Source organism: Ranitomeya variabilis, chromosome 6 (assembly GCF_051348905.1).
Source record: "Ranitomeya variabilis isolate aRanVar5 chromosome 6, aRanVar5.hap1, whole genome shotgun sequence".
NCBI classification, from domain to species: domain Eukaryota; kingdom Metazoa; phylum Chordata; class Amphibia; order Anura; family Dendrobatidae; genus Ranitomeya; species Ranitomeya variabilis.
In genome coordinates, this window is record NC_135237.1 from 573,870,637 (window position 1) to 573,897,270 (window position 26,634).

Below are 26,634 nucleotides of genomic sequence, written 5' to 3' on the forward strand. Positions count from 1 at the left end.
GTCAGACCCCATTTCTCCTTAATTACGGCCAGCATCCGCAGGTTCCTGTGCCTATGCCCATGTCTTCCGCCAACTCCAGGGTGGCAGACTGGGCTGTGGAGGCACGGGACATTTGGGACCACACTCAGGATACCATCCGGGCATCTAGGGAGAGAATGAGGTCTTCCGCCAATGCACATCGGCGCCCCGCTCTGACCTTTGCTCCTGGCGACTTAGTGTGGCTCTCCGCCCATAACATCAGGCTGTGAGTTGAGTCCACTAAGTTTGCACTTCGCTACTTGGGTCCCTTCAAGGTCCTTGAACAGGTTAATCTTGTGGACTACCGTCTGGCCCTTCCTTCATGTCTTGGTATCACGGACACCTTTGGTGTTCCTCTTAAAGCCCGTACACATGTCCCAGTTTTCTGAGACATCTGCCGAAACATTGGGTTGGTCTACGGAGGATTATGAGGTGAACGCTATCTTGGTGCGTAAGGTGGTACGTGGTAAAAAAATATATTTGGTGGGTTGGAAGGGTTCTGGCCCAGAGGACAGGTCCTAGGAGCCTGCTGAGCACATTTGTGTTCCGCAGCTCATAGCTGCCTTAGGAGCGTAGCGAGGATCAAGGAGGGGGGGCATGTTAGGTGTCGAGCTCCCACCTCTGCACAGGGGGAATCTCAAACTATTTTTGTTGCAGTCTCCCATTCCTCTCCAGCCACAGTGGAGCTGCTCAGCAGAGAAGTCTGTCCCAGAGTCTAGCTCAGGCTGATACTGGATGACTGGTTACTGCTGCCCTTCCAGGCTCTGTCTTTGTAGCCAGCAGTGATCAGTAGTGAGCAGGTCTTTCTGGGACTAAGTCCTGCTTTTCTCATACTGAGCTTGCCCACGGGACAACCTCCCATTGGAGGTCAGGGGTCACATGCTCAGGTCCTCTTGAGGTTCCTTTTGGTCCATCTGGAAGGTCTTGTAGCACTGCCACTATAAAAGGTTTGCATGGCCGCTCGGCCATGTACTAGTGTACATTTGAAAACGTGTGTGTTGATGAGTGCAAGTCGTTCTTTAATCATCCCCTCCCTTGTGTATGACTGCTCGCGTAAGGTGGATGTATGCCCAGCTGAGATATCAGCACAATAACACACGAAACAGCGTCTAATTGCTGTGACCGCCAGTGTGGCGCCGTGCACTATTAGAGCGCTTTCCTGACCCAAGTCTGGGTGGTTATTGGCACTCTTGTGCATTTAAGTTACTTTTTCAGTTACTCTGATACCCCAATTGTGGTATTGAGCGCAAGAGGTCTACACGAACTCTAATACTGTGTCCTGGGATAGAGTTCTGTGATTCCTTGCTTGCGCTCTTTGTGCGGTACCGCGGCCCTGTGACACAACAGGGTGAAGTTAACCCATGCGTGTATCCACATTGTACCGCCATATAGTCCGTCATTACTCAGCAGCATGTTCCATCTCTGCACGGTGGACCCCGGGCTGAGAACGCACCTCATACCTTCTCTCTAATTATTTAGTGCGTTCCGCTAGCCCTAACACAGAGAAATCACATAGGATGTTGGTACAGTCAGCAAGGTACTCCCTCAGCATCTTCCAAAAGTTTGCACTCTTTGCGAGAGTACCCCTCACCTCAGGGCCAGTGCGATGGGAGGGTCTGAGAAAAACTCTCCCAGAACTTCGCAAGTGTTCCCCTGCCTCTGCTGGATTGGAGCTGTGTCTCTCTCGCCTGTACTCCTTGGTTGTCCAACAAACTGAGACCTCTGCCACCAGCATTTTCAGATGGTAATTGTTTTAATAATTCCATAAAAAGGGCTTTCTGGTACTGCCCTAATTTAGTAGATCGGTCTGCCTCTGGAATAAGAAATAGAAAGTTTTCCTTATAGCATGGGTCTAGAAGTGTCACCAAACAGTAATGACTGTCACCCTCAATTTAGAGAACATGAGGGTGGGTCACTGGAAAGGCAGAGTAGCAAAAACTCTGCTATGATTGCCAGACTGCTAAGAGACAATGACTTATGTATCCTCACTAAGAGGACGACTGACCATGCTCTCCTCCTCCTCCATGTCCTCAGGCCATCCACACTGAACAGAAGGTATGACAGTTGTGCATGTAGTACCATCTATAGTTCATTAGAGTAGCTCCTGTTCTTCCTCCTCCTCCTCATTGTTATCCAATCCACGTTGGGATGAGATGAGGCAGAGCTGTGTGTAATCACCCTGTATGGTTCCTTGCTCCATCTCATTGTGCTCTGTCTGCAATGTATCCTCTGTGTTCTGAAGGGCTCTCTGCTCACAATCAGAGAAGCGTGATGGTGATGCCAATTATGGCGTCATTGCCGCTCACTATCTTGGTGGGTCCTCAAAGTTTTGGAGGATGTTACATATGTCTGACATCCATGTCCACTTCTGAGGTCTTATGTGTGGAGTCTGAACTGCATTCCAAAAGCCTTGTTGATGCTGGTAGTCAACTACTGCCTTTTTCTGCTAACAAATCCTTTTCAACATCTGCAGTGTAGAGTTCCAATGCGTGGGGACATCACACACCAGTCGGTGAGCTGGAAGCTGCAAACGCAGCTGAAGCACAGCAAAGACAGCAGAAGCTGTAGCTGACATTCTAAAATGGGCACACAGGTGGCGTATTTTCACAAGCAGATCCAGCAGCTCCAGGTAGGTTTTGAGAAACTGCTGAACCACGAGGTTAAGCACATGGGCCAGGCATGGTACGTGTGTGAGCTCGCCTTACCTCAGCCGCCACCATGTTCTGGCCATTGTCACACAAGACCATACCTGTCTGTAGGTTCAGTGGTGTCAGACACAGATTTGACTGCTCTTTCAGAGCTGTCCATAACTCTTTAGCATTGTGCAGTTTGTCACCTAAACATATTAGCTTAAGCACAGCTTGTTGCCGCTTGGCTGAGTCAGTGCTGCAGTGCTTCTAGCTTGTGACTAATGTGGTCATTTCGGAGATGGAGGCTGAAGAGGAGGAGGAGGAGGTGCAGGATTTGTAGACTGTGGGGGAAACCCTGATTGACCTAGGGCCCGCAAACCTCGGTGTCGGGAGAATGTGTTCCATCCCAAGGTTTTGACTGGGTCCGGCTTCCACTATGTTAACCCAGTGTGCCATCAGCGAGACTTACCATCCCTGCCCACAAGCACTTGTCCACGTGTTCATGGTTAGGTGGAATTTCCCAGTAACTGCATTGTTGAGGGAATGGCTAATGTTGTGGAACACGTGCTTGTGTAATGCGGGGATGGCTGTTATGATCCTGGTGGTTAGGAACACATGAAATGACCTGATAGGTAAACCAGAAATAAAGGACAAGCTCTGGGAATGTGGGAACTTTACTGACCGCAACCCTGATCCTATCAACACACACTATAGGCAGCCGTGGAGCGTTCCTGACTCTGCCTAGACGCCTCTTCACAGCCTGAGAACTAGCTTCCCCTAGAGAGAAACAAAGCCTCACTTGCCTCAGAGAAATTTCCCCAAAGTATAGACAGCCCCCCACAAATAATAACGGTGAGCTAAGGGGAAAACACAAACATAGAAATGAAAACAGGTTTTAGCAAATGAGGCCCGCTAATAACTAAACAGTCAGAAGATAGCAAGGAATCTGTGCGGTCAGTATAAAATACTACAAAAATTATCCACGCAGAGAATACAAAAGACCCCCACACCGACTCACGATGTGGGGGGCGCAACTCTGCACCCCAGAGCTTCCAGCTAGCAAGAAAATAGCATATAAGCAAGCTGGACTGAACTCATCATATACTGAGAAACATTTTCCAAAAGCAATGAGCAAAAATGAACTAGCATGAACTTAGCTTCTCCTGAAGGAGACAGGTCACAAGGGAAGTCCCAGAGAGATCTGAACCAGTACTGAATACAACGACAGCTGGCAACAAGTAAAGGTCCAGGTGGAGTTAAATAGTCAGCCAGCATAGCAGAAAACGAGGCAGCTGGAGCCCAGCTACAGACCAGCCGTATCACTCAAAGCCACCAGAGGGAGCCCATGAACAGAACTCAACAAAGTACCACTCGTGACCACAGGAGGGAGCCCGAGAACGGAATTCACAACAGTACCTCCCCCCCTTGAGGAGGGGTCACCGAACCCTCACCAGAGCCCCCAGGCCGATCAGGACGAGCCAAATGAAAGGCACGAACCAAATCGGCAGCATGGACATCAGAGGCAACAACCCAGGAATTATCCTCCTGACCATAGCCCTTACATTTAACCAAGTACTGAAGCTTCCGTCTCGAAATACGAGAATCCAAGATCTTCTCCACCACATACTCCAATTCTCCCTCGACCAACACCGGAGCAGGAGGATCAACAGAAGGAACCACAGGCACCACATACCTCCGCAACAATGACCTATGGAACACATTATGAATGGTAAAAGATGCTGGGAGGTCCAAACGAAATGACACAGGATTGAGGATTTCTGAAATCTTATAAGGACCGATGAAACGAGGCTTGAACTTAGGAGAGGAAACCTTCATAGGAACATAACGAGAAGACAACCAAACCAAATCCCCCACACGAAGTCGGGAACCCACACAGCGACGGCGGTTAGCAAAGCGCTGAGCCTTCTCCTGTGACAACGTCAAATTGTCCACTACGTGGTTCCAAATCTGCTGCAACCTATCCACCACAGAATCCACCCCAGGACAGTCAGAAGGCTCAACCTGACCTGAGGAAAAACGAGGATGAAAACCAGAATTACAAAAAAAAGGCGAAACCAAAGTAGCAGAACTAGCCCGATTATTGAGGGCGAACTCAGCCAATGGCAAAAAAGTCACCCAATCATCCTGATCAGCAGAAACAAAACATCTCAGATAAGTTTCCAAGGTCTGATTAGTTCGTTCGGTTTGGCCATTCGTCTGAGGATGGAAGGCCAAAGAAAAAGACAAATAGATGCCCATCTTAGCACAAAAGGACCGCCAAAATCTGGACACAAACTGGGACCCTCTGTCAGACACAATGTTCTCCGGAATACCATGCAAACGAACCACATTCTGAAAAAACAGCGGAACCAAATCAGAGGAGGAAGGCAACTTAGGCAAGGGCACCAAATGGACCATCTTAGAAAAACGATCACAAACCACCCAGATGACAGACATCCTCTGAGAGACTGTAAGATCCGAAATAAAATCCATGGAAATATGCGTCCAGGGCCTCTTTGGGACAGGCAAAGGCAAAAGCAATCCACTGGCACGAGAACAGCAAGGCTTGGCCCGAGCACAAATCCCACAGGACTGCACAAAGGAACGCACATCCCGCAACAAGGAAGGCCACCAAAAGGACCTAGCCACCAAATCCCTGGTACCAAAAATTCCAGGATGACCCGCCAACACTGAACAATGGACCTCGGAAATAACTCTACTGGTCCATCTATCCGGGACAAACAGTCTCTCCGGTGGACAACGGTCAGGTCTATCGGCCTGAAATTCCTGCAGCACCCGCCGCAAATCAGGAGAGATGGCAGACAAAATCACCCCCTCTCTGAGGATACCAGCCGGTTCAGAAACTCCCGGAGAGTCAGGCACAAAACTCCTAGAAAGGGCATCAGCCTTCACATTCTTCGAGCCCAGAAGGTACGAAACCACAAAATCGAAACGGGAGAAAAACAGCGACCATCGAGCTTGTCTAGGATTTAACCGCTTGGCAGACTCGAGATAAATCAAATTCTTGTGATCCGTCAAGACCACCACGCGATGTTTGGCTCCCTCCAGCCAATGCCGCCACTCCTCGAATGCCCACTTCATTGCCAACAACTCCCGATTATCAACATCATAATTCCGCTCGGCAGGCGAAAACTTTCTAGAAAAGAAAGCGCATGGCCTCATCACAGAGCCATCAGAGCTTCTCTGCGACAAGACAGCCCCTGCTCCAATCTCAGAAGCATCAACCTCGACCTGAAAAGTAAGAGAAACATCCGGCTGACGCAAGACAGGAGCCGAAGAAAACCGACGTTTCAGCTCCTGAAAGGCCTCTATGGCCGCAGAAGACCAATTCGTCACATCAGCACCCTTTTTGGTCAGATCCGTCAAAGGCTTAACCACACTAGAAAAATTAGTGATGAAGCGACGGTAAAAATTAGCAAAGCCCAAGAACTACTGAAGACTCTTCACCGATGTAGGTTGAGTCCAGTCATAAATGGCCTGGACTTTAACTGGATCCATCTCGATAGTAGAAGGGGAAAAAATAAAGCCCAAAAAGGAAACCTTCTGGACTCCGAAGAGACATTTAGAGCCCTTCACAAACAAGGCATTGGCACGCAGGACCTGAAATACCATCCTGACCTGCTTCACATGAGATTCCCAATCATCAGAAATGACCAAAATATCATCCAGGTACACAATCATAAATCTATCCAGATACTCTCGGAAGATGTCGTGCATGAAGGACTGAAACACGGAAGGGGCATTAGAAAGCCCAAAAGGCATCACCAAGTACTCAAAATGGCCTTCGGGCGTATTAAATGCTGTTTTCCATTCATCGCCCTGTTTTATACGCACAAGATTATAAGCTCCTCGAAGATCTATCTTGGTGAACCAACTAGCCCCCCTAATCCGAGCAAACAGATCAGACAGCAGAGGCAAAAGGGTACTGAAATTTGACCGTGATTTTATTTAGAAGGCGATAATCTATACAGGGTCTCAGAGAACCATCCTTCTTGGCCACAAAAAAGAACCCTGCACCCAAAGGTGACGAGGACGGACGAATATGCCCTTTCTCCAAAGACTTCTTTATATAACGCCGCATAGCGGCATGTTCTGGTACAGATAAATTAAAAAGTCGACCCTTAGGGAACTTACTACCAGGAATCAAATTTATAGCACAATCACAATCCCTATGAGGAGGTAGGGCACTGGATTTGGGCTCATCAAATACATCCTGGTAATCCGACAAAAATTCAGGGACTTCAGAAGGAGTAGAAGAAGCAATTGACACCAAAGGAACATCGCCATGTACCCTTTGACAACCCCAACTTGACACAGACATTGCTTTCCAATCCAGGACTGGATTATGAACCTGCAGCCATGGCAGACCCAACACGACAACGTCATGCAAATTATGTAACACCAGAAAGCGAATAACCTCCTGATGTGCAGGAGCCATGCACATGGTCACTTGAGTCCAGTACTGAGGCTTATTCTTGGCCAATGGCGTAGCATCAATTCCCTTTAGTGGAATAGGGAATTGCAAAGGCTCCAAGATAAAACCACAGCGCCTGGCAAATGACAAATCCATCAAATTCAGGGCAGCGCCTGAATCCACAAAAGCCATAACTGAGTAGGATGACAGAGAGCAAATCAAAGTAACAGACAAAATGAATTTAGGCTGTACAGTACCAATGGTGACAGACTTAGCGAACCTTTTTGTGCGCTTAGAGCAATCAGCGATAACATGAGTGGAGTCACCACAGTAAAAGCACAACCCATTCTGACGTCTGTGATTTTGCCGTTCAATTCTGGTCAGAATCCTGTCACATTGCATAGACTCAGGCTTCTGCTCAGAAAATACCGCCAGATGGTGCACAGGTTTGCGCTCCCGCAAACGCCGATCAATCTGAATGGCCAAAGACATTGATTCATTCAGACCCGCAGGCGTGGGAAACCCCACCATAACATCCTTAAGGGCTTCAGAAAGACCCTTTCTGAAAATCGCTGCCAGGGCACACTCATTCCATTGAGTGAGCACAGACCACTTCCTAAACCTCTGACAGTAAACCTCTGCTTCATCCTGACCCTGAGACAGAGCCAGCAAAATCTTTTCTGCCTGGTCTACTAGATTAGGTTCCTCATAAAGCAATCCAAGCGCCAGAAAAAACGCATCCACATTTAGCAATGCAGGATCTCCTGGCGCCAGGGAAAATGCCCAATCTTGAGGGTCACCACGTAACAAAGAAATAATAATTTTAACTTGCTGAGCAGGGTAACCAGAGGAACGGGGTCTCAGAGAAAGAAACAATTTGCAATTATTTTTGAAATTCAAAAACTTAGATCTATCTCCAGAGAACAACTCAGGAATTGGTATTTTAGGCTCTGACATAGGACTGTGAACTACATAATCCTGAATGCTTTGTACCCTTGCAGTGAGATGATCCACCCTAGAGGACAGACTTTGAATGTCCATATCTGCAGCTGAGTCCTGAACCACCCAGAGATTAAGGGGAGGAGAGAGGCTAAACACACTGCAAAGAAAAAAAAATGAGCTCAGAACTTCTCTTATCCCTCTTTTGCGATGCATTAACACTTTATGTGCCAGCTGTACTGTTATGATCCTGGTGGTTAGGAACACATGAAATGACCTGATAGGTAAGCCAGAAATAAAGGACAAGCTCTGGGAATGTGGGAACTTTACTGACCGCAACCCTGATCCTATCAACACACACTATAGGCAGCCGTGGAGCGTTCCTGACTCTGCCTAGACGCCTCTTCACAGCCTGAGAACTAGCTTCCCCTAGAGAGAAACAAAGCCTCACTTGCCTCAGAGAAATTTCCCCAAAGTATAGACAGCCCCCACAAATAATAACGGTGAGCTAAGGGGAAAACACAAACATAGAAATGAAAACAGGTTTTAGCAAATGAGGCCCGCTAATAACTAAACAGTCAGAAGATAGCAAGGAATCTGTGCGGTCAGTATAAAATACTACAAAAATTATCCACGCAGAGAATACAAAAGACCCCCACACCGACTCTTGATGTGGGGGGCGCAACTCTGCACCCCAGAGCTTCCAGCTAGCAAGAAAATAGCATATAAGCAAGCTGGACTGAACTCATCATATACTGAGAAACATTTTCAAAAAGCAATGAGCAAAAATGAACTAGCATGAACTTAGCTTCTCCTGAAGGAGACAGGTCACAAGGGAAGTCCCAGAGAGATCTGAACCAGTACTGAATACAACGACAGCTGGCAACAAGGAAAGGTCCAGTTGGAGTTAAATAGGCAGCCAGCATAGCAGAAAACGAGGCAGCTGGAGCCCAGCTACAGACCAGCCGTATCACTCAAAGCCACCAGAGGGAGCCCATGAACAGAACTCAACAAAGTACCACTCGTGACCACAGGAGGGAGCCCGAGAACGGAATTCACAACAGACGGCACATCGGGAGAAATCTTGCCAGCTGGGGACTGAGTCCCGAGGGATGGCCACAGTCATCAGGTTGTGAAAAGTTTCTATCTCCACATCGGGCATCGCTACATGCAATCTCCTCCTGCTTTGCTTCAAGAGGACCAGGAGAGAGGCCCGGGGTGGGATCAGTTGTCTCTGGGCATTCGGCATGTTGGGAGGAAGGAGGATCAGGGCGAGGAATATGCGGTCCATACTCACTGCTACTCACGTGACTGCGTGGAAGACATGGTAGTGGTGGTGGAAAAGTGACTGGAAGCATTATCCACTATCCAACCAACCACCTTTTGACACTGCTCTGGGTTCAATAGTGGTGTGCTGCTGCAGTCCCCTAGTAATTGGGACCGGAAGGTTGAGCGAGAAGATGTGGTGTTTGTTGTGGCACATTTCAGCTTGTCCACGGATTCGGCCTCTGTATGCACCATCACCATCACGTCCACTTCCCCATCCCTTGCCACACGCCTTGCCCATTTTAAATGGAGTACAATATTTTCAACATTCTCTACAAATGGCTTAATTTGGAGCAAACTTATATGTGATCCTTGTGAGGGAAAACCCCAGTGTAAAATATCTGGCCTGTAGGTAAATATTTTTTTTTTTCTTTTCAGAAAACTGGTGTCAATAACTTGCCTAAGACACTGCAACAAAATTTAAATTGAGACCTGAAAAGGCACAATTTTGACCATATTGTCAGGCAATCCGTGTGACGGCCAAACCCCTGTTTAAAATAGCTGTCCTGTAGGTAACTTTTTTTTTTCAGCAAACTGGTGTCTTATCTAAGACACTACAAAAAAATTTAACAGTAGGCCACAAATGACAGAATTTTCAACGCACTGAGATGTGATCCGTGTGACGACCAAAGCCCTGTTTAAAATAGCTGGATTTTTACGTCATAGTATGGAAAGGATCTGGCTGTATTCTGCAGTGCCAACCAGCAAATGGAGCAGAAAAATGTTGTGCTCTTGATTGCTTTTAAAGGAAATAATCAGGATTATGATCCAAAACAAATATTCCTGGCCTCTGATACCTGGGACTATGTATATAAATATCTTTAATAGGCAGCAGCAGCAGGAGACAGTACTGGAGCGTTCCCTTGCTATATGCAATGAAGTCTGCCACATACACTGCCTGCCTAGCACTGATATCTATATGCACACATACACTAGCTGCCTAGAACTGATGGAGTATATATATATATATATATATATATATATATATATATATATATATATATATATATATATATATATATATATATATATACATACATACATACATATACACATACACATACACAGTATATACATATGCAGTGCCCCAGAGTCCTGGTCGTTGCAGTACTGTTGCTCCGCCGCTATGGGGGGCTATGGTACGTCTGATGGCACTGAAGGGATTCATCTGACCAGGTATCACATACACCAATACATTTCACAGTCTGGCCTCCAGGGGGAGCTAAGGGTGCTATGTATTAGGCCACTCCTCACAATCTGGTAAAACTGGGGGTTAGGCAGGAAGTTAGATGAGAGAAAGCTGACTGGGTTGGAACCAGGCAACACCTTGTGGCAGAGGGTGTTGTGGGGGAAGATTCAATAGGGTCCCTGTCAGGGGTGGGATCCTGACAGAGGCCTGGCTACAGGAAAGAACGTAACGGGACCGTGCCTGCTCAGTATAGCGGCGGTGCCCTAAGAAAGGATAAGAAGCGAGATTTATTGTGCTGAGTGAGAAACGAGATCAAAGCAAGAGGAGAAATTCCAGTAGGAGTCGTGCTGTAAGACCGAGGCAACATCCTACTGAGGCGCAATTTACCGGTGGCCAGAACGCCGAGGAAGTATAGAGTTCCAAGCCATACTTCAAACCAACGGCAGGACAGTCAGTCACAGGCGGGCTGTCTCACATACATCACCTATCAAGACATGGGGGGCACACTAGGAGAGGGGCGACTCTAGAGTCCCGGAAGAGCTCCGAGCCTACTCGTCATACGGGTGCCGTCCTAACCAGAACATCAGGGAGGGACGGAGGAGAAGAACATCATCCGAACGAGTTGTGAGGGAACACGAGAAACAGCCCAGCAGGGGAGGACCACAACACACAAGCGTTAGCAGGTAGATACTGATTTCCACCTGCAAAGGGAATTCTGGAGGTGCCATCGGACCGGCCGGACTTGCGCAGCCTGGTTAGCCGTATTCCGGATTGGGGACTTAAGATCTTCAGTAAAGAGGTAAAGAGACTGCACCCCTGTGTCCTTGTGATTTACTGCGCCCGGCACTGCACCGCACCATAACATCATCACTATTCCCTCCACCTATTATTGGGCGCCCCACGGCAGGGTCACGGACCGGGTCCAGCCACCGTGACAACCCCAGAGCAGAGACTCAGAGGCCCGGTACCGGGTACCCCTCGGCCCTGCGGCAGTGGGGGCGCTGCAACTTGGCGTCACGAACAGGATCTACTTAAGCCTGAAGAATCAGGTCATGTGTGCCTTGGAACTGTGATTTACTGTGTTTGGACTGTACTTTATTGCAAAGACTGTGTTATTGCCATTTGCCGCCAAAACCGCTGCCATTACAGCGCTGAGGAGAGCGCAGGAGAAGAAGAGGGGCGTGGAGTAGGCGTAGACCAGCTGAAGAGCGCGAAAGACAATGGCCGCCCAGTCTAAGTATTGTTGCATCCTGAGGACGGGCCCGTCAACAGGGGAGATCTGCCTCCTGATCTTCTATGGCGGGCGGAGACCGAAGAAACGAAACTATGACTCAGATGAGGTGGGACTGGAGATCAGAGAAGGCCTGCAGAAAAGAATGGCCCCTCATCGACCCCCGTCACCAGAGGATTATTCCGATATGCCCCCGCTGGAAGATTTGGATCCGTGGGAGCTGTCGATGGAGCATCCTTTGCCTGCGCGGTCCTCAGCCCGTGTGCCTCCCCCAGGAGAGTGGAGTGACGCCGGAGGAGCCACCCAAGGTAGGGGTACTGAGTGCCGCGACCCCCAGGGAGACCGCCTCACCTCTGCACCAGACCCAGCCGCCGCTACGGCCACTGGTGCCCCAGCATTCCCACCGCCTGGTCCCAAAGAACCGGGGAGGCCAGACATGGGGCCCTTCCCTTGGGGAGAATACAGGAACCACCTGATTGCGGAGTTCCAGCGGGAAGTGGAGTGGGAGGCGCGTGGTGAGCTGCTGGAGGGCTCCCTACTGAAGTGGGGCGTCGTAATTGTTTACCTGCCCCAGACAGAAAAGGGCTTCGTGCAGGAGATTGGAACGGCCCTGAGAGTCCGCATCACTCGGGACGAAGTGGAGCCCTGCCTGTGTGGAGACGGCGCCAAGTCCTTCCTGAAGCCGGGGGATGTGGTAACGTATCGCCGGCACCTAAAGGGGAGCAGCTGGTGGGCCCGGGATATGCAGCGCTGCACAGCCATTCTGGCGGTATCCCGAACCGAGGGGGAGGAGCTGGCCGCTGAAGCCGCTGCTGCTGCTGCCGCCGCCGCCACCTGCATCATCCATCGACCCACGCAGACACTCATCGCAGCGCACGACCTGGTCGTGCAGAAGACCCAAACCCACGGGGTGTACCTGGCCGCGGGAGTGAACTTGGAGCCCAGCCTGTCCGGACCGCAGAGGGCTACCTGCCAGGTAAAGCCTCAGTGGGGGCTGCCAGAAACTGAATGAGTAAGCAAAAATGCTTTATTGAATGTACATAGTTAACTGTTTTTCCTGTTAAGCTGCTTTAAACCCGTCCTGGGTTAACTCTTAAAGGGATCCCTTTGTTGACCCGGGATCCCTATTGCCTTTTGTTTGTTTTCTATTTTTGCACAGTTATCCAGAACTGCTGAATCATGAACAATGCATGATACAAACATCTTGTAAATAGTTTGCACCTTCTTAAAGGTGCTCTCTACTGGTTTTATATGAAGAAAGGACACTTTGCGAAGAAACAGTTTTGAAAACATCACTGGAGTCCTTATTGCAAACAGACTTGCAGCTTGAGAAGTTGCACTACCTCATAGAGACTTGGTTCCCTCTTAAAGGGGATGTTCACTGATGGTACTTAGAGAATGATGATGCTCTAGAAAGAAAAATAATGATGCTGATATGTGAAAGTTAAATGTGACAAGCTAGTTAATGGAAAGAAATGTTTAATGATGTTAATAGAAGAACGAGGACAGGAAGTGAACCCGTAAGGGGTTAGTGGCGAGTCCTCCTTAGAGCCATATAGAGATGGCTCAGTGCTCTTAAACTGAAAGAAAAATGATATGTTCTATACTGTATATAGTAGTGGAAGGACAGTAGGCCCGGGCAGAAAGGGGCGGTCCTGTAACAGAAAGGAGAGGCAGCAGGCCTGGAGCAGTTAGGACAGGCGGTCCTGCAGACTTAAAGAAGGAGAATGCAGAAAAGTTGATTAGCCTTATAATGTGATTATAAGAAGGTCTTTAGTGGATTCAGCGAGTACGTCCTTAAAGGCAAAGTTAAATTATTGTTAAAAAATGTTGCAATTAGTAGAATACCCAGTTGGGTAAGAAAAGTATTTATAGTAAGTTATTTATAGTATTTAACCATGTTTGTAACGTTCAAGTGTCCTCACCTCCCATAAAGGGAAGTTCTGTTAAAAAGTTTACTTGTACTTGCATTTTCAAAATTGTATGTCTTTTTGCTAACCTGTATTGTTGTTTTCTTCCCAGTCCAGGAGTACTGGATTTAACCGGGGGGAGTGCAGCGCCCCAGAGTCCTGGTCGTTGCAGTACTGTTGCTCCGCCACTATGGGGGGCTATGGTACGTCTGATGGCACTGAAGGGATTCATCTGACCAGGTATCACATACACCAATACATTTCACAGTGTGGCCTCCAGGGGGAGCTAAGGGTTCTATTCATTAGGCCACTCCTCACAATCTGGTAAAACTGGGGGTTAGGCAGGAAGTTAGATGAGAAAGCTGACTGGGTTGGAACCAGGCAACACCTTGTGGCAGAGGGTGTTGTGGGGGAAGATTCGGTAGGGTCCCTGTCAGGGGTGGGATCCTGACAGAGGCCTGGCAATTGGAAAGAACGTTACGGGACCGTGCCTGCTCAGTATAGCGGCGGTGCCCTAAGAAAGGATAAGAAGTGAGATTTATTGTGCTGAGTGAGAAACGAGATCAAAGCAAAAGGAGAAATTCCAGTAGGAGTCGTGCTGTAAGACCGAGGCAACATCCTACTGAGGTGCAATTTACCGGTGGCCGGAACGCCGAGGAAGTATAGAGTTATTGATTATAATATGATTTATTGCTTACTGCAGAAAAAGAATATATTTATCTACATTAACCATTTACATTATTATACTGTGGTAGTTTAAATCATATAATGTGTTTTATGGTTGTCATATGTGTCATGTTACTGATAGACTACTATGTATAAATACTCTTCCCGGTGTTGTATTTTTCATATATATATTTTTTATTTTTTATGTTTTATATTCTAATTTTCATTTATTATTTTCATCATATATTTTCTATTTTCTATCTTTTTATTGTTTTCCCCTATCATTTATCTACATTTATTATTGCCGCATTGTTAATTACCCTCGATATTATTATTTTTGTTGTCTATTTCCACCGCCAGTAATAATCCCCGCATATCATAGATGCTGCACTTGCTGCTGACACTTCAATCTTTTTTACTTTCCAGCATCGCATCCAACCAGCACGCATGCGCGCTACAGACCCTCACACGCAGGTCGGCGTCCGGCGTCCCCGTTGTCATGGCACCACGCTGCCGTGCACATGACGCCGGCGCCGACCTGTGTCTTTCGGCCACCGTAGCGGCACATGCGTCATCATGGTTGGACGATGTGTCGCAGCACTATGATTCGAATACATCGCACAACAGGGTGGATGAAGGCTGGCGGGTAAATGCGACGCATACATTGGTTCCAACCATTTCCCAGCAGTCCCAGCGCAGATACACCACATGATTACACGATCGATTCACTATTGGTGGTTGGCTGTTATTTATACACATCCCCTTCCCCTTCACGTTATCCCCTTGAAAAAGGCCATCACGCCGAAACGCGCGTTGGGGCGGGTGTATGCTGCGGTGGCTCCTGTTCTTACATCTCTCAGGTATATTGCGGATTATTTTTGTTGCAAATGCTTAATACTTTATGATGTAATTACCTGTGCAATCTTTTCAGAGACTTATATCGTGTTTACATGCTATTCTTATGATTATATTATATTTCTCTGTATATTTTGAGCCAGCTGTACAACATACACCCCAGCGTTTCTCAACATGTGTGCAATAATATCTGCCTTGTGTTGTTCCCTTGTCTCCCACCCTGATCCTGTTCATTAATAATAAAATATTTTTATACTTATTAACAATTTAGTTCTTCGGGGTTTTCTTGATCGTTGTTTGCGGTAGTTTTGTGATACATCACCTATGAAGACATGGGGGGCACACTGGGAGAGGGGCGACTCTAGAGTCCCGGAAGAGCTCCGAGCCTACTCGTCATACGGGTGCCGTCCTAACCAGAACATCAGGGAGGGACAGAGGAGAAGAACATCATCCGAACGAGTTGTGAGGGAACACGAGAAACAGACACAACAGTTGTGGGGTACTATCCCGTAAGCCCAGCAGCGGAGGACCACAACACACAAGCGTTAGCAGGTAGATACTGATTTCCACCTGCAAAGGGAATTCTGGAGGTGCCATCGGACCGGCCGGACTTGCGCAGCCTGGTTAGCCGTATTCCGGATTGGGGACTTGAGATCTTCAGTAAAGAGGTAAAGAGACTGCACCCCTGTGTCCTTGTGATTTACTGCGCCCGGCACTGCACCGCACCATAACATCATCACTATTCCCTCCACCTATTATTGGGCGCCCCACGGCAGGGTCACGGACCGGGTCTAGCCACCGTGATAACCCCAGAGCAGAGACTCAGAGGCCCGGTACCGGGTACCCCTCGGCCCTGCGGCAGTGGGGGCGCTGCACATACATACCCACACACCCTTGATTAGTCCTCAGAAGGACTGTTGGTTGAGATGGATTTGTGTATTACAGATGGTATTCCCACATTAACTAATAAAATTGAAAATCTCTCCCTGGTCTGATATATGGTTGTGGCATTACAGTGTGTGGCAGACAATCCCTGCTAAAGAGCACCAAACATACAGGGCGGTGACCGAAACTCCCACAGAGCAAAGCCGGAAATACTCCGTGAGCTCTGATCGCGCTCATCACTACGTTTCATACACTTAGACTTAAGGGACCTGATGCCTCAGTTGTAATTAGAGATGAGCGGATCAGGCAAAATTCAAATTTGCTTGTTTGATGGGTTTTTCCTGAGAAATATGATTCATGGATTAGTTATTCTCCATAAATGTAATATTCATTATTATGATCAGGTCTCTCTAGACCCCAATTCTTCACTTTACCTAGAATCCCAGATGCTCCATTTGTCTACTCTCCGGTATTTCCATCTTTGGTTCTTACCTGCTGAGAACGGCATAAACGCCATCCTGGTGCGGAACAGTCCATCCTCGCTCAGAAAATGCTGAGGGTTGAAATCTTCTGGAGTTTCCCACTGAGATGGGTCTTGTAGGACTGATGTGAGGAAGGGGATCACAGCTGTTCCCTGATACCAAGAAAGATCAGGTGTTACAAGTAAGTGAATAGTTCATGAGAATCAGAATAGACCCAAAATGTCCTATGTGCCATGGATATAGAGATGGGCGGATCGGTTTTTAGGACCCTCGTGCATCGGCTACAGATCTGGCTTACAGACCAGAGTCTCACAAATGGATCCGCCCAACTCTAGACAAGTATTATACATGAACTGTATAGCTGTATGTAACTAGAATACAACACAATTTATATACTCCCGATAGTGTTATGGTACCATAAACATGTATGTAGGTTTTCTACATAAATGTTACATTTCAAAACAAAATTGCATGAAGGCGCCCATGATTGGGGAATGCTGAGTGGCATCAGCTGTATACAAGACCGGGTGGTACAAATACTTTTTTTTTAATTTTCATTTGCTTATATCAAGTGTCAAAAATTGTCTAAAAACTTTTCTGGTATTTTGTGAGAAAATCTAGAAAATGCACTTTCAAGCATTGCTGTGTACCTTCGGGATGGTATAACCTCTGAACTTGATGTCTTCAGTGACGGCATGGAAAAGAGCAGTTGGTGCCAGGTCAAGAACTCGCTGTGCTTCATGGATGACGGCGTTTGTATAAGCCAGCTGGGGCTTGTCCATGATCTCAGGGGATCGCAGGGACTTGGTCACCTCATCTATCTCCTGCTGAACTTTAGCTGTGAGACAAAGATCAGATAATTATTAGTTATTTTGGAGCACCAATAATTCCAGAGTGCTGAATATACGGAGAGGGATTACAGGTGTATGGTACAAATACACACAAGTATAAAAAACAAGAACAAACAGACTGGTACAGGTGGAAGAGGACTCTGCCCTCATGGGCTTAACAGCTGCAGGGTACTGGGGAAGGACACAGAAGAACGGGGAAGGGCAGTATTGTTACTGTGGCAGGGAAAAGGCAGCACTGCTATTACAGGCTGTAATGAGGTGACAGTGGGGTCATTGCAGGCTGCAGACCTTCCTGATAAGATGATTCTCCAGGTTGTTTCTGAAGGTTCCAACTGTGGGGAAAAAAATCAGTTGTGTTTGGTCTCTGGACTACAAAGGATGACGAAAGATCAGAAAGAGTCATGGAGGTAAGGAGCTGAGGGACATAGACCAGTGGAGGAGGGGTGGTGGTCTTGTGAGGAGCAAGGATTACAGGATTAAGTGTGGGGAGATATCAGGAGATTAGTTCGGAGATATATGAAGGTGAGAGATCATAGACAGCATTGTAGGCCAATGTTAGTAGCTTAAATTGGATATGTTGGGGAGTCGTGAGCTAACTAAAGGATTTGCAGAGAGGAGAAGAGGAGGAGTAATGTGGGGAGAGGTGGATTAGTCAGGCAGCAGAGTTAATGATGGACTGGAGGGGTGCAAGTTTGTTAGCAGGGAGGCCACAGAGGAGGATATTACAGTAGTCAAGGCGGAAGATGATCAGTAGAGCTGAGCTAATATTTCAATGTTCCATTAGGATTTTATTTGCCGAATTTGAAATATTCACCAATTAATTTGTCGAATATTCACTGAACATAACAGAACACCATTCATCTAAATGAAAGGCAAAAATAATTGCATGTACAACACCTTATAATGGCCCCAAATGCTGCCAAAGCACATCAAATGAGGGACAGACACCAGGAAAGTGCCCTCAATTCACCCACAGTACAAAGTTTAGCAAGGCACTGCAGCAATCAGCCAGGCATGATGTATCGGGGTCTGGAACAGCATTTACAGCTTTCAATTGAATGTCACAGTAAAGGCCCCGTCTCACATAGCGATTTACCAACGATCACGACCAGCGATACGGCCTGGCCGTGATCGTTGGTAAGTCGTTGTGTGGTCGCTGGGGAGCTGTCACACAGACCGCTCTCTCCAGCGACCAACGATCAGGGGAACGACTTCGGCATCGTTGAAACTGTCTTCAACGATGCCGAAGTCCCCCTGCAGCACCCGGGTAACCAGGGTAAACATCGGGTTACTAAGCGCAGGGCCGCGCTTAGTAACCCGATGTTTACCCTGGTTACCAAAAAAAACAAACACTACATACTCACCATCTGATGTCCGTCAGGTCCCTTGCCGTCTGCTTCCTGCTCTGACTGAGCCGCCGTACAGTGAGAGCAGAGCGCAGCGGTGACGTCACTGCTGTGCTCTCACTTCTCACTGTACGGCCGGCACTCAGTGAGAGCAGGAAGCGGACGGCGAGGGACCTGACGGACATCAGAAGGCGAGTATGTACTGTTTGTTTTTTTTTACATTTACGCTGGTAACCAGGGTAAACATCGGGTTACTAAGCGCGGCCCTGCGCTTAGTAACCCGATGTTTACCCTGGTTACCAGTGAAGACATCGCTGGATCAGTGTCACACACACCGATTCAGCGATGTCAGCGGGACCTCAACGACCGAAAAAAGGTCCAGGCCATTCCGACACGACCAGCGATCTCACAGCAGGGGCCTGATCGCTGGTACGTGTCACACATAGCGAGATCGCTATGGAGGTCGCTGTTGCGTCACAAACCTTGTGACTCAGCAGCGATCTCGCTAGCGATCTCGCTATGTGAGACGGGGCCTTAAGACGAGGTGGGTGAGGGATCAGTGTAGGCCTCCTGTGCTGGGAGCCCTGTTAACACATGCAACAGCTCAACCTGCTTTCATGCTGAGCCACACTCAAGTGGCACAAATATCATATAAATTTTGTAAACTACGAATGTCAGAAAAATCTAAAGATAGTAACACGGGTAGTTGAGTCCAAGGAAGTGAACGACTGATGGTCTCGGAAGCCTACTGCTATTAGCAACACGCATGAAGGAGACCCAACCAGGAGTGTTCACATTTCCAAAAATTACTGTCAGATACCACAAAAGTGGCATCAATTTCACGAGAGTAGAAATAGTATGATAGGGACCTATAGATCTTCCACTACACCCAATCCAGCAGATTGACACCCAACCAGGAGTCTTCACATTTTAAAAAATGAGGGTCTTACACCACCGAAGTGGAATAACGGTCACGAGAATAGAAATAGATGTAGACCAACCATGACTCTTCACATTTCCACAAATTTGTGTTAACATCAGCAGCAGCAGCCGCAGCAGGCACAGAAGCCACACTAAAGATATTGCAGAGTGCAGTTACGTGACATTAATGCATCACACTAAAAAAAGCAATATCACTTAGTCTGTACAGTCTGTGATTGAGGTGCAAAGTCCTTGGAGATCCAAAATAGGAATGACAGTTCGGAGCAGTCCAGGCTACACAAGGTGTGGAGTGGCGGTGATGAGGAAATGTGCTTCAGGCGAGAAGGAACTGAAGCACGTGACCGCCAGGTGGATTGGCAGGGGACGGAGTCTGCACCCGGAGTCCCGGAGAGCAAAGCTCCGGTGTATGGAGCAGAACAGATATCAGGCAGACAGAGGTCATGACCAGAGGACTGCACAGGTACCAGAGGGGATAGACAAAGACATAGTCATGGTAAGGCCCGGGTAAGTGCAGCGCCCCAGAGACCTGGTCGTTGCAGTAACGTCACTCTGCTACTAAGGGGAGTGATGGTACGTCTGATTGCACTAAAAGAGTTCACCTGACCAGGTATCACAGTCACACATTACACTTCACACTCTGGCCACCAGGGGGAGCAAAAGGTTCTATGTATTAGGCCACTCCTCACACTCTGGTAAAACTGGGGGTTGGATAGGAAGTTAGGGATAAGCTGACAGGGTTTTAACCAGGTAAGATCTAGTGAGAGGGCAGCGTTACTTGGGAAGATTCAGGAGGGTCCCTGTCCGGGGTGGGGTTCTGACAGAGGCCTAGCAAAGGACAGATCTTTACGGAGTAGTGCCTGCACCTCATTGCGGCGGCATCTTAAGAAAGGACACGAAGCGAAGTATATTGTGGAGAAGTGAGAAACATGATCACAGCACAAAGGCGATAGAACCAGAAGGAGTCGTGCCCCGAGATCGGCAACATCCTTCCGAGGCGCGTAGCCGGTGGCCGGAACGCCGAGGAAGTATTGGGCTCTACGCATTACTTTGAACTACGGCAGGGAAGTTAACTTTAGGTTGGCTGTCTCACCTTTTACACCTAATGAAGACAACGGAGGCAATTGTGGGAGAAGTGTGTCTCTAGGGTCCCTATAAAATAACTCCAGGCCTACCCCGTCATACGGGTGCGTCCTATCCATATCATCTGGGGGACGGAGAGAAAGACCAGAAACATACACGACAGTTGTGAGGACTATCCCGTGGTGCTCAGCAGGGAAGTACTACAACACCCAGGCGCTAGTAGGTAGGCACTGATTTCCACCTGCAAAGGGAACTCTGGATGTGCCTTCGGACCGGCCGATCTCAGCAAGCCCTGTTAGCAGTGCTCTGGATTGCGGATGCCAAAGCCTTCAGTAAAGAGGTAAAGAGACTACAACCCTGTGTCCTCGTTATTTGCTGCTACCTACACCGTCACCTACACCTTTAATTGGGCGCCCCTTAGCAGGGCCACGGACCGGGTCAGGCCACCGTGACATCCCCAGAACCGAGGGACCCGGTACCGAGTACCCCGCTGCCCTGCGTTTGGGGGCCGCTCCATAAGAACCAGAGAGACAGGTGTGGTACCAAAGGGGTCAGACAGACGTAGTCAAGGTCAGGCCAGGGTCAGAACCAGAGATACAGGTGTGGCATCAAAGGGGTCAGACAGAATGGGTAGTCAGAAATCCAAGCAAAAGTCAAAAACCAAACAAGACAGCAAACAGTACCAAGACAGTATACGAACTCACAACACAGAGACAAACCGTTACAAGTTACAGGCACACAAGGGTCAACCAACTCAGCCAAGACAGTATACGAACTCACAACACAGGGACAAACTGGTAAAAGGCACAGGCACACAAGGGTCAAACAACTCAGCCGAGGGCAGGAATATAACTGACACTGGACCTTGGTAGATGGGCAACTAAATAGCTGCCCTCAGCCAGAGAGAGGCATATACAATTAACCCCTGTCTGACCAGGATGGGATATAGACAAAACCCCATCCTGGATCATGACACATGACTTGTTCATTTTGATGAAAGTTAAGCGGTCAACATTTTCAGGGGACAGCTGGCTGTGCCTATCCATCAGGACACCACCAGCAGCACTGAAGACAAGTTCTGAGGGAATGCTGGCTGCTGAGCACGATAAAACCTCCAAGGCGTGTGAGGCGAGCTCAGGCCACTCATCAATTTTGGAAGACCAAAATGTGAAAGGGTCCAAACCTTCCCTGATGGTATTGATATTCAGTTCTAGATACTCCTGCTCCATCCTCTCCATTCGTTCACCACATGTAAGACTTGGACTCTGTTGTGCTGGTGGACGAGTTGGTCTAAAAAAAAAAAAGTGTCAAAGGACTCACAAATTGCTTCTTCCACTTAGGGTACCGTCACACCGTGCAATTTTCGTCGCTACGACGGCACGATCCGTGCCGTCGCAGCGTCGTATGAGTATCGCTCCAGCGTCGTAGACTGCGGTCACACTTTGCAATCACGGCGCTGGAGCGATGCCGAGGTTCGCTGGTAACCAGGGTAAACATCGGGTTACTAAGCGCAGGGCCGCGCTTAGTAACCCGATGTTTACCGTGGTTACCAGCGTAAAAGTAAAAAAAAACAAACCGTACATACTCACCATCTGATGTCCGTCAGGTCCCTTGCAGTCTGCTTCCTGCTCTGACTGAGTGCAGCCGTACAGTGAGAGCAGAGCGCAGCGGTGACGTCACCGCTGTGATCTGCTCTCACTTTCCGGCCGGCGCTCACAGTCAGAGCGGGAAGCAGACTGCAAGGGACCTGACGGACATCAGATGGTGAGTATGTACGGTTTGTTTGTTTTTTTACTTTTACGCTGGTAACCACGGTAAACATCGGGTTACTAAGCGCGGCCCTGCGCTTAGTAACCCGATGTTTACCCTGGTTACCAGCGAACGCATCGCTGGATCGCTGTCACACACAACGATCCAGCGATGACAGCGGGAGATCCAGCGACGAAAGAAAGTTTCAAACGATCTGCTACGACGTACGATTCTCAGCAGGGTCCCTGATCGCTGCTGCGTGTCAGACACTGCGATATCGTAACGATATCGCTAGAACGTCACGAATCGTACCGTCGTAGCGATCGTAATTGCACTGTGTGACAGTACCCTTACACCACTGCTGCTGCAAAGCTTCACACTGCTATCTGACGAAAGGACAGTATAGGGGTAGATAGGAGAGATATGTCCGCCGTCACTTCACAGAAGCGCTACGGCCCGAATGGGACCCTGTGATCAAACTTATGGTGGCCAATCACATACCCACCCCGGGCGCAGGGGTGGTATGGATGAACATAGAGGTCTACGGAAAAAACCTCGGGAGAGGAGGAGTGGTACTGGTGGATGGACAGGTAGCTAAAGACCATACCGTGACCCTGGGCATGAATGTGTTAAAAGACCTCAGAAGCCTGGTTTTCAACAAGTCCCCACAACAGTTCCTGCAACAATGGAGCGACTAAACTCCCCAGAGAAGGGTCTTTCAACAACTGATATGGACCGCCCAGGAAGCATACAGCGACGGAAAGGAACTCGGCAAAGTCGTCGCCCCCGCTTCAGTCAATCGAGTGTTGTCCTCTGGGCAGATGGTGCTTCCCCTGCCTATACGAACTGGCAACCCGCTGGACAGGGTCGAAGTCCAAATTGAGCCCAGCAGAGCCGACCAGCTGCCGTCAGGAATATTGGTCGCGCGGTCCCTGGCTACCGTGCGGGATGGAACTGTCCTTGTGCGCTGCATAAATTTGGGGGGGACAGATACAACTTTGCTTCCTAGAAGCGAAGTCGCCCAAGTCCTGGTCCTCCCAGATGAGTTGGTCCCAACTAAGGCAGTACAGCTGACCGCAAAGCCAGAAGATCCGTGGCTGGTGACCGTCAAAGCAGAGGCAGCTCCGGACCCCAGATTACTGCAAGAAGGGCGCCAGATACTAGAACGCATGAGGGCGGAGCTCTCATAACTTCATCTGCAGCAGGTACCTCAGGTGGAAGCCGTATTGGAGAAATTTCAGGAGGCGTTTGCCAAAGATGAAGATGACTTTGGACGTGCCACGGCTATCACCCACGAGATACCCACCGGGGATGCGGCACCAATACGGGAACGGTACCGCCAAATACCCCCACAGATGTACCAGGAGGTGAAGGGAATGCTGTCACACATGCTGAAGAAGGGAGTTATACGCGAGACTCAGAGCCCGTGGGCTGCCCCTATAGTCTTGGTGAGAAAGAAAGACGGGTCCTTGCGGTTCTGTGTGGACTATAGACTCACACACTGAATGTCAAACAAGGGAAAGAACAGGTTTACAAAAGAAAAATAACCCTGTAAAATGTATACTTTATTAAATAACAACAATACCCTCAGAAAAAAGTAGCCTGAATAGTAGGTAGGTAAAACACCAAACGGGAGATATACTCCCCAGATAAGACTAGACTAGGTAGAATCTTATCAAGGAACCTCAATGAATAAATAGAGGTATACCCACCAACATGTAATAGTACCAGTGATACAACAATGTTGACATGCACTAAATAATATAGATGTGCAGATATAAGTGAAAATTCCCTAGACACTACAAGACACCTGTATATACATGTGCCTACCTAGGTGCGGAGGTTGGCACCCTAAGAATTCGAGAATGGTGCCCCCGCTCGTACGATGGCTGTCCCTACTCTCCTATTTACACCCTATAAGGAGACAGTCAGAAATAGAAGGCCAGATGGCTTGTCATAACTTGTGATGGCATATAGTGTGCTATAGCAGACATGAGGCCCAGCCACAATGTGATGTGAGTAAAGAGACAGATAAGTACTATGCACACATATTATATATATATATATATATATATATATATATATATATATATATATATATATATATATATATATATATATATATATATATATATATATATATATACACACACACACACAGGGAAACAAAAAATCTAGGTACTCTGCAACATCATAATGACTTCAATATGGTACCATAGATAAAGTCACTAACCATGGTACTACGCCAGTAAAACATGTTTATAAAGAATATATATAAAGATAAATACCACAATCAACATTTTATACTGCGTCACTAAACCCACCAACTACAGGCACCAGGCCAACATATACAACATTCGCCCCTGCAGCAAAGATATCCGCATTGTGCAGTCTTATACTCATCTGTTGAATATAGGCAGTTGTGGGTCCTGATAGAGTGACTCCTCACACAGATCAAAACAAAACTGTCGACGCGTTTCCCCCAGACATGGGTTCATCAGGAGAGGCGGTAATGTGGCAGTATGAAATTGTCCATAAAAAGGCTGCGACTACACACCTATGAATCCTCCTTAAATACTTAACCAGGTGCATGTAGAAACTACTTCCTAATTGGTGGACACTAAACCGCCGCTGTGGATTGTCTGCCCACAGCGCCCATGTAATCCTCTCTGGCGTCATTAATCTGAAGTCCAATCCTCAATGCATACCGATCACATAATCGCATATTCTAGCGCATGCGCTGATATCCCCAAGGTAAAAAGTATAAGAGAGCGCTAAGGTGCTACTGCGCATGCACCGCCGGTCTGTGTGGACTATCACCGGCTCAACGCTTGCAAAGTGCGGGGACTTGTACTCACTGCCCAGGATAGAGGAGTCCCTGACAGCACTAGGGAATGCCAGATATTTGTCCATGTTAGACTTGGCCAACAGCTACTGGCAGGTGCCCATGTCTGAGCAAGACCGAGCCAAGACGGCTTTCATCCTTCCGATGGGACTGTATGAGTTCGACCGGATGCCCTTCGGCCTATCAAACGCCCCAGCAACATTTCAGCGACTTATGGAGAGATGTCTGGGAGACCTGAACTTTGAAGCCACTTTGATTTACTTGGATGATATCATCGTCTTTGCCCCCACCTTTGATGAGCACCTGCATAGACTAGAGAAAGTTCTGAGTCGGCTACAGAAGTATGGCTTGAAAGTGAAACCCCAGAAATGTCACCTCTTCCGTACCGAGATTGAATACTTGGGACACGTTGTCTCTGCTGAGGGGGTGAGGCCTTCCCAGGAGAAGATCGCTGCGGTACAAGAGTGGCCAACTCCAAAAACTGTGAAAGATGTGCGTGTGTTCCTGGCACACAGCTTACGTGTTTTCTGGAGCAGCTCACCCAGGCCAGGATAATGGCTGAGAAAACATTGTACCACCAGGTTGAGGACGTGAGCCATGCAAAGCATGTGTGTGAGCTTACCTCATTGTAGTGCCTCCACCAGGTTCGCAATGTTATCTGACATGGCCTTCCCTGGGTGCAGGTTCAGTGGAGACAGCCATTGATCAAACTCAGCCTGGAGCGCTGTCCACAACTCTTCAGCTGTATGACTGTGATCTCCAAGGCATATCAATTTTAATACTGACTGATTGCAGTGAGCCCTGACTGCACAGTACAGAGGTGGTGGGGGTTCGCTCTGCACTGATGGAATGCGTGTCTCATTAAGGCAGAGGTTGAGGGCACAGGTGGATGCACTAGAGGAGATAGAGGAGGCAGAAGCAGTGGAGGAACTGTTAAATGTTGAGGTTTGTCCTGCAAGCCTTGGAGATTCCAAAACTTGTCGAGCAGCGCCTGTCCCCACAGCCACCATAGTCACCCAGTGCCAAGTCAGCGAGATGTAATGCCCTTGGCCATGCTTTCTTTTCAATGTGTGTGGTGAAATGCATCCAGACAGAGATTAAGTCAAGGAATGGGTGATGATGTTTGCAACATGCTGGTGTTGCGCAGGCACAGTTTTTTTTTAGAAAAGTAATGGTGAGTGGGCAATTGGTACTGGGGGAATGAGACAGCCATCAGCTTCTGTAAATCGTCTGTATCTATTAGGCAGAAAGCAGC

General features: G+C 48.1%; 1 protein-coding gene across 5 annotated transcripts in view; it reads right to left on the reverse strand.

The window, feature by feature from the left end:
- The window catches only part of LOC143783138 (cytochrome P450 2C20-like), a 522,836-nt gene that overhangs the window by 6,513 nt on the left and 489,689 nt on the right, over nt 1–26,634 (reverse strand). For all 5 annotated transcript variants that reach the window (XM_077271448.1, XM_077271449.1, XM_077271451.1 and 2 more), the window contains 2 exons: nt 17,217–17,404; nt 16,577–16,718 (listed from right to left, as the gene is read on the reverse strand). In XM_077271448.1, coding sequence (XP_077127563.1) covers nt 16,577–16,718; nt 17,217–17,404 — 330 coding nt within the window. The remainder of the gene's footprint in view (nt 1–16,576; nt 16,719–17,216; nt 17,405–26,634) is intronic.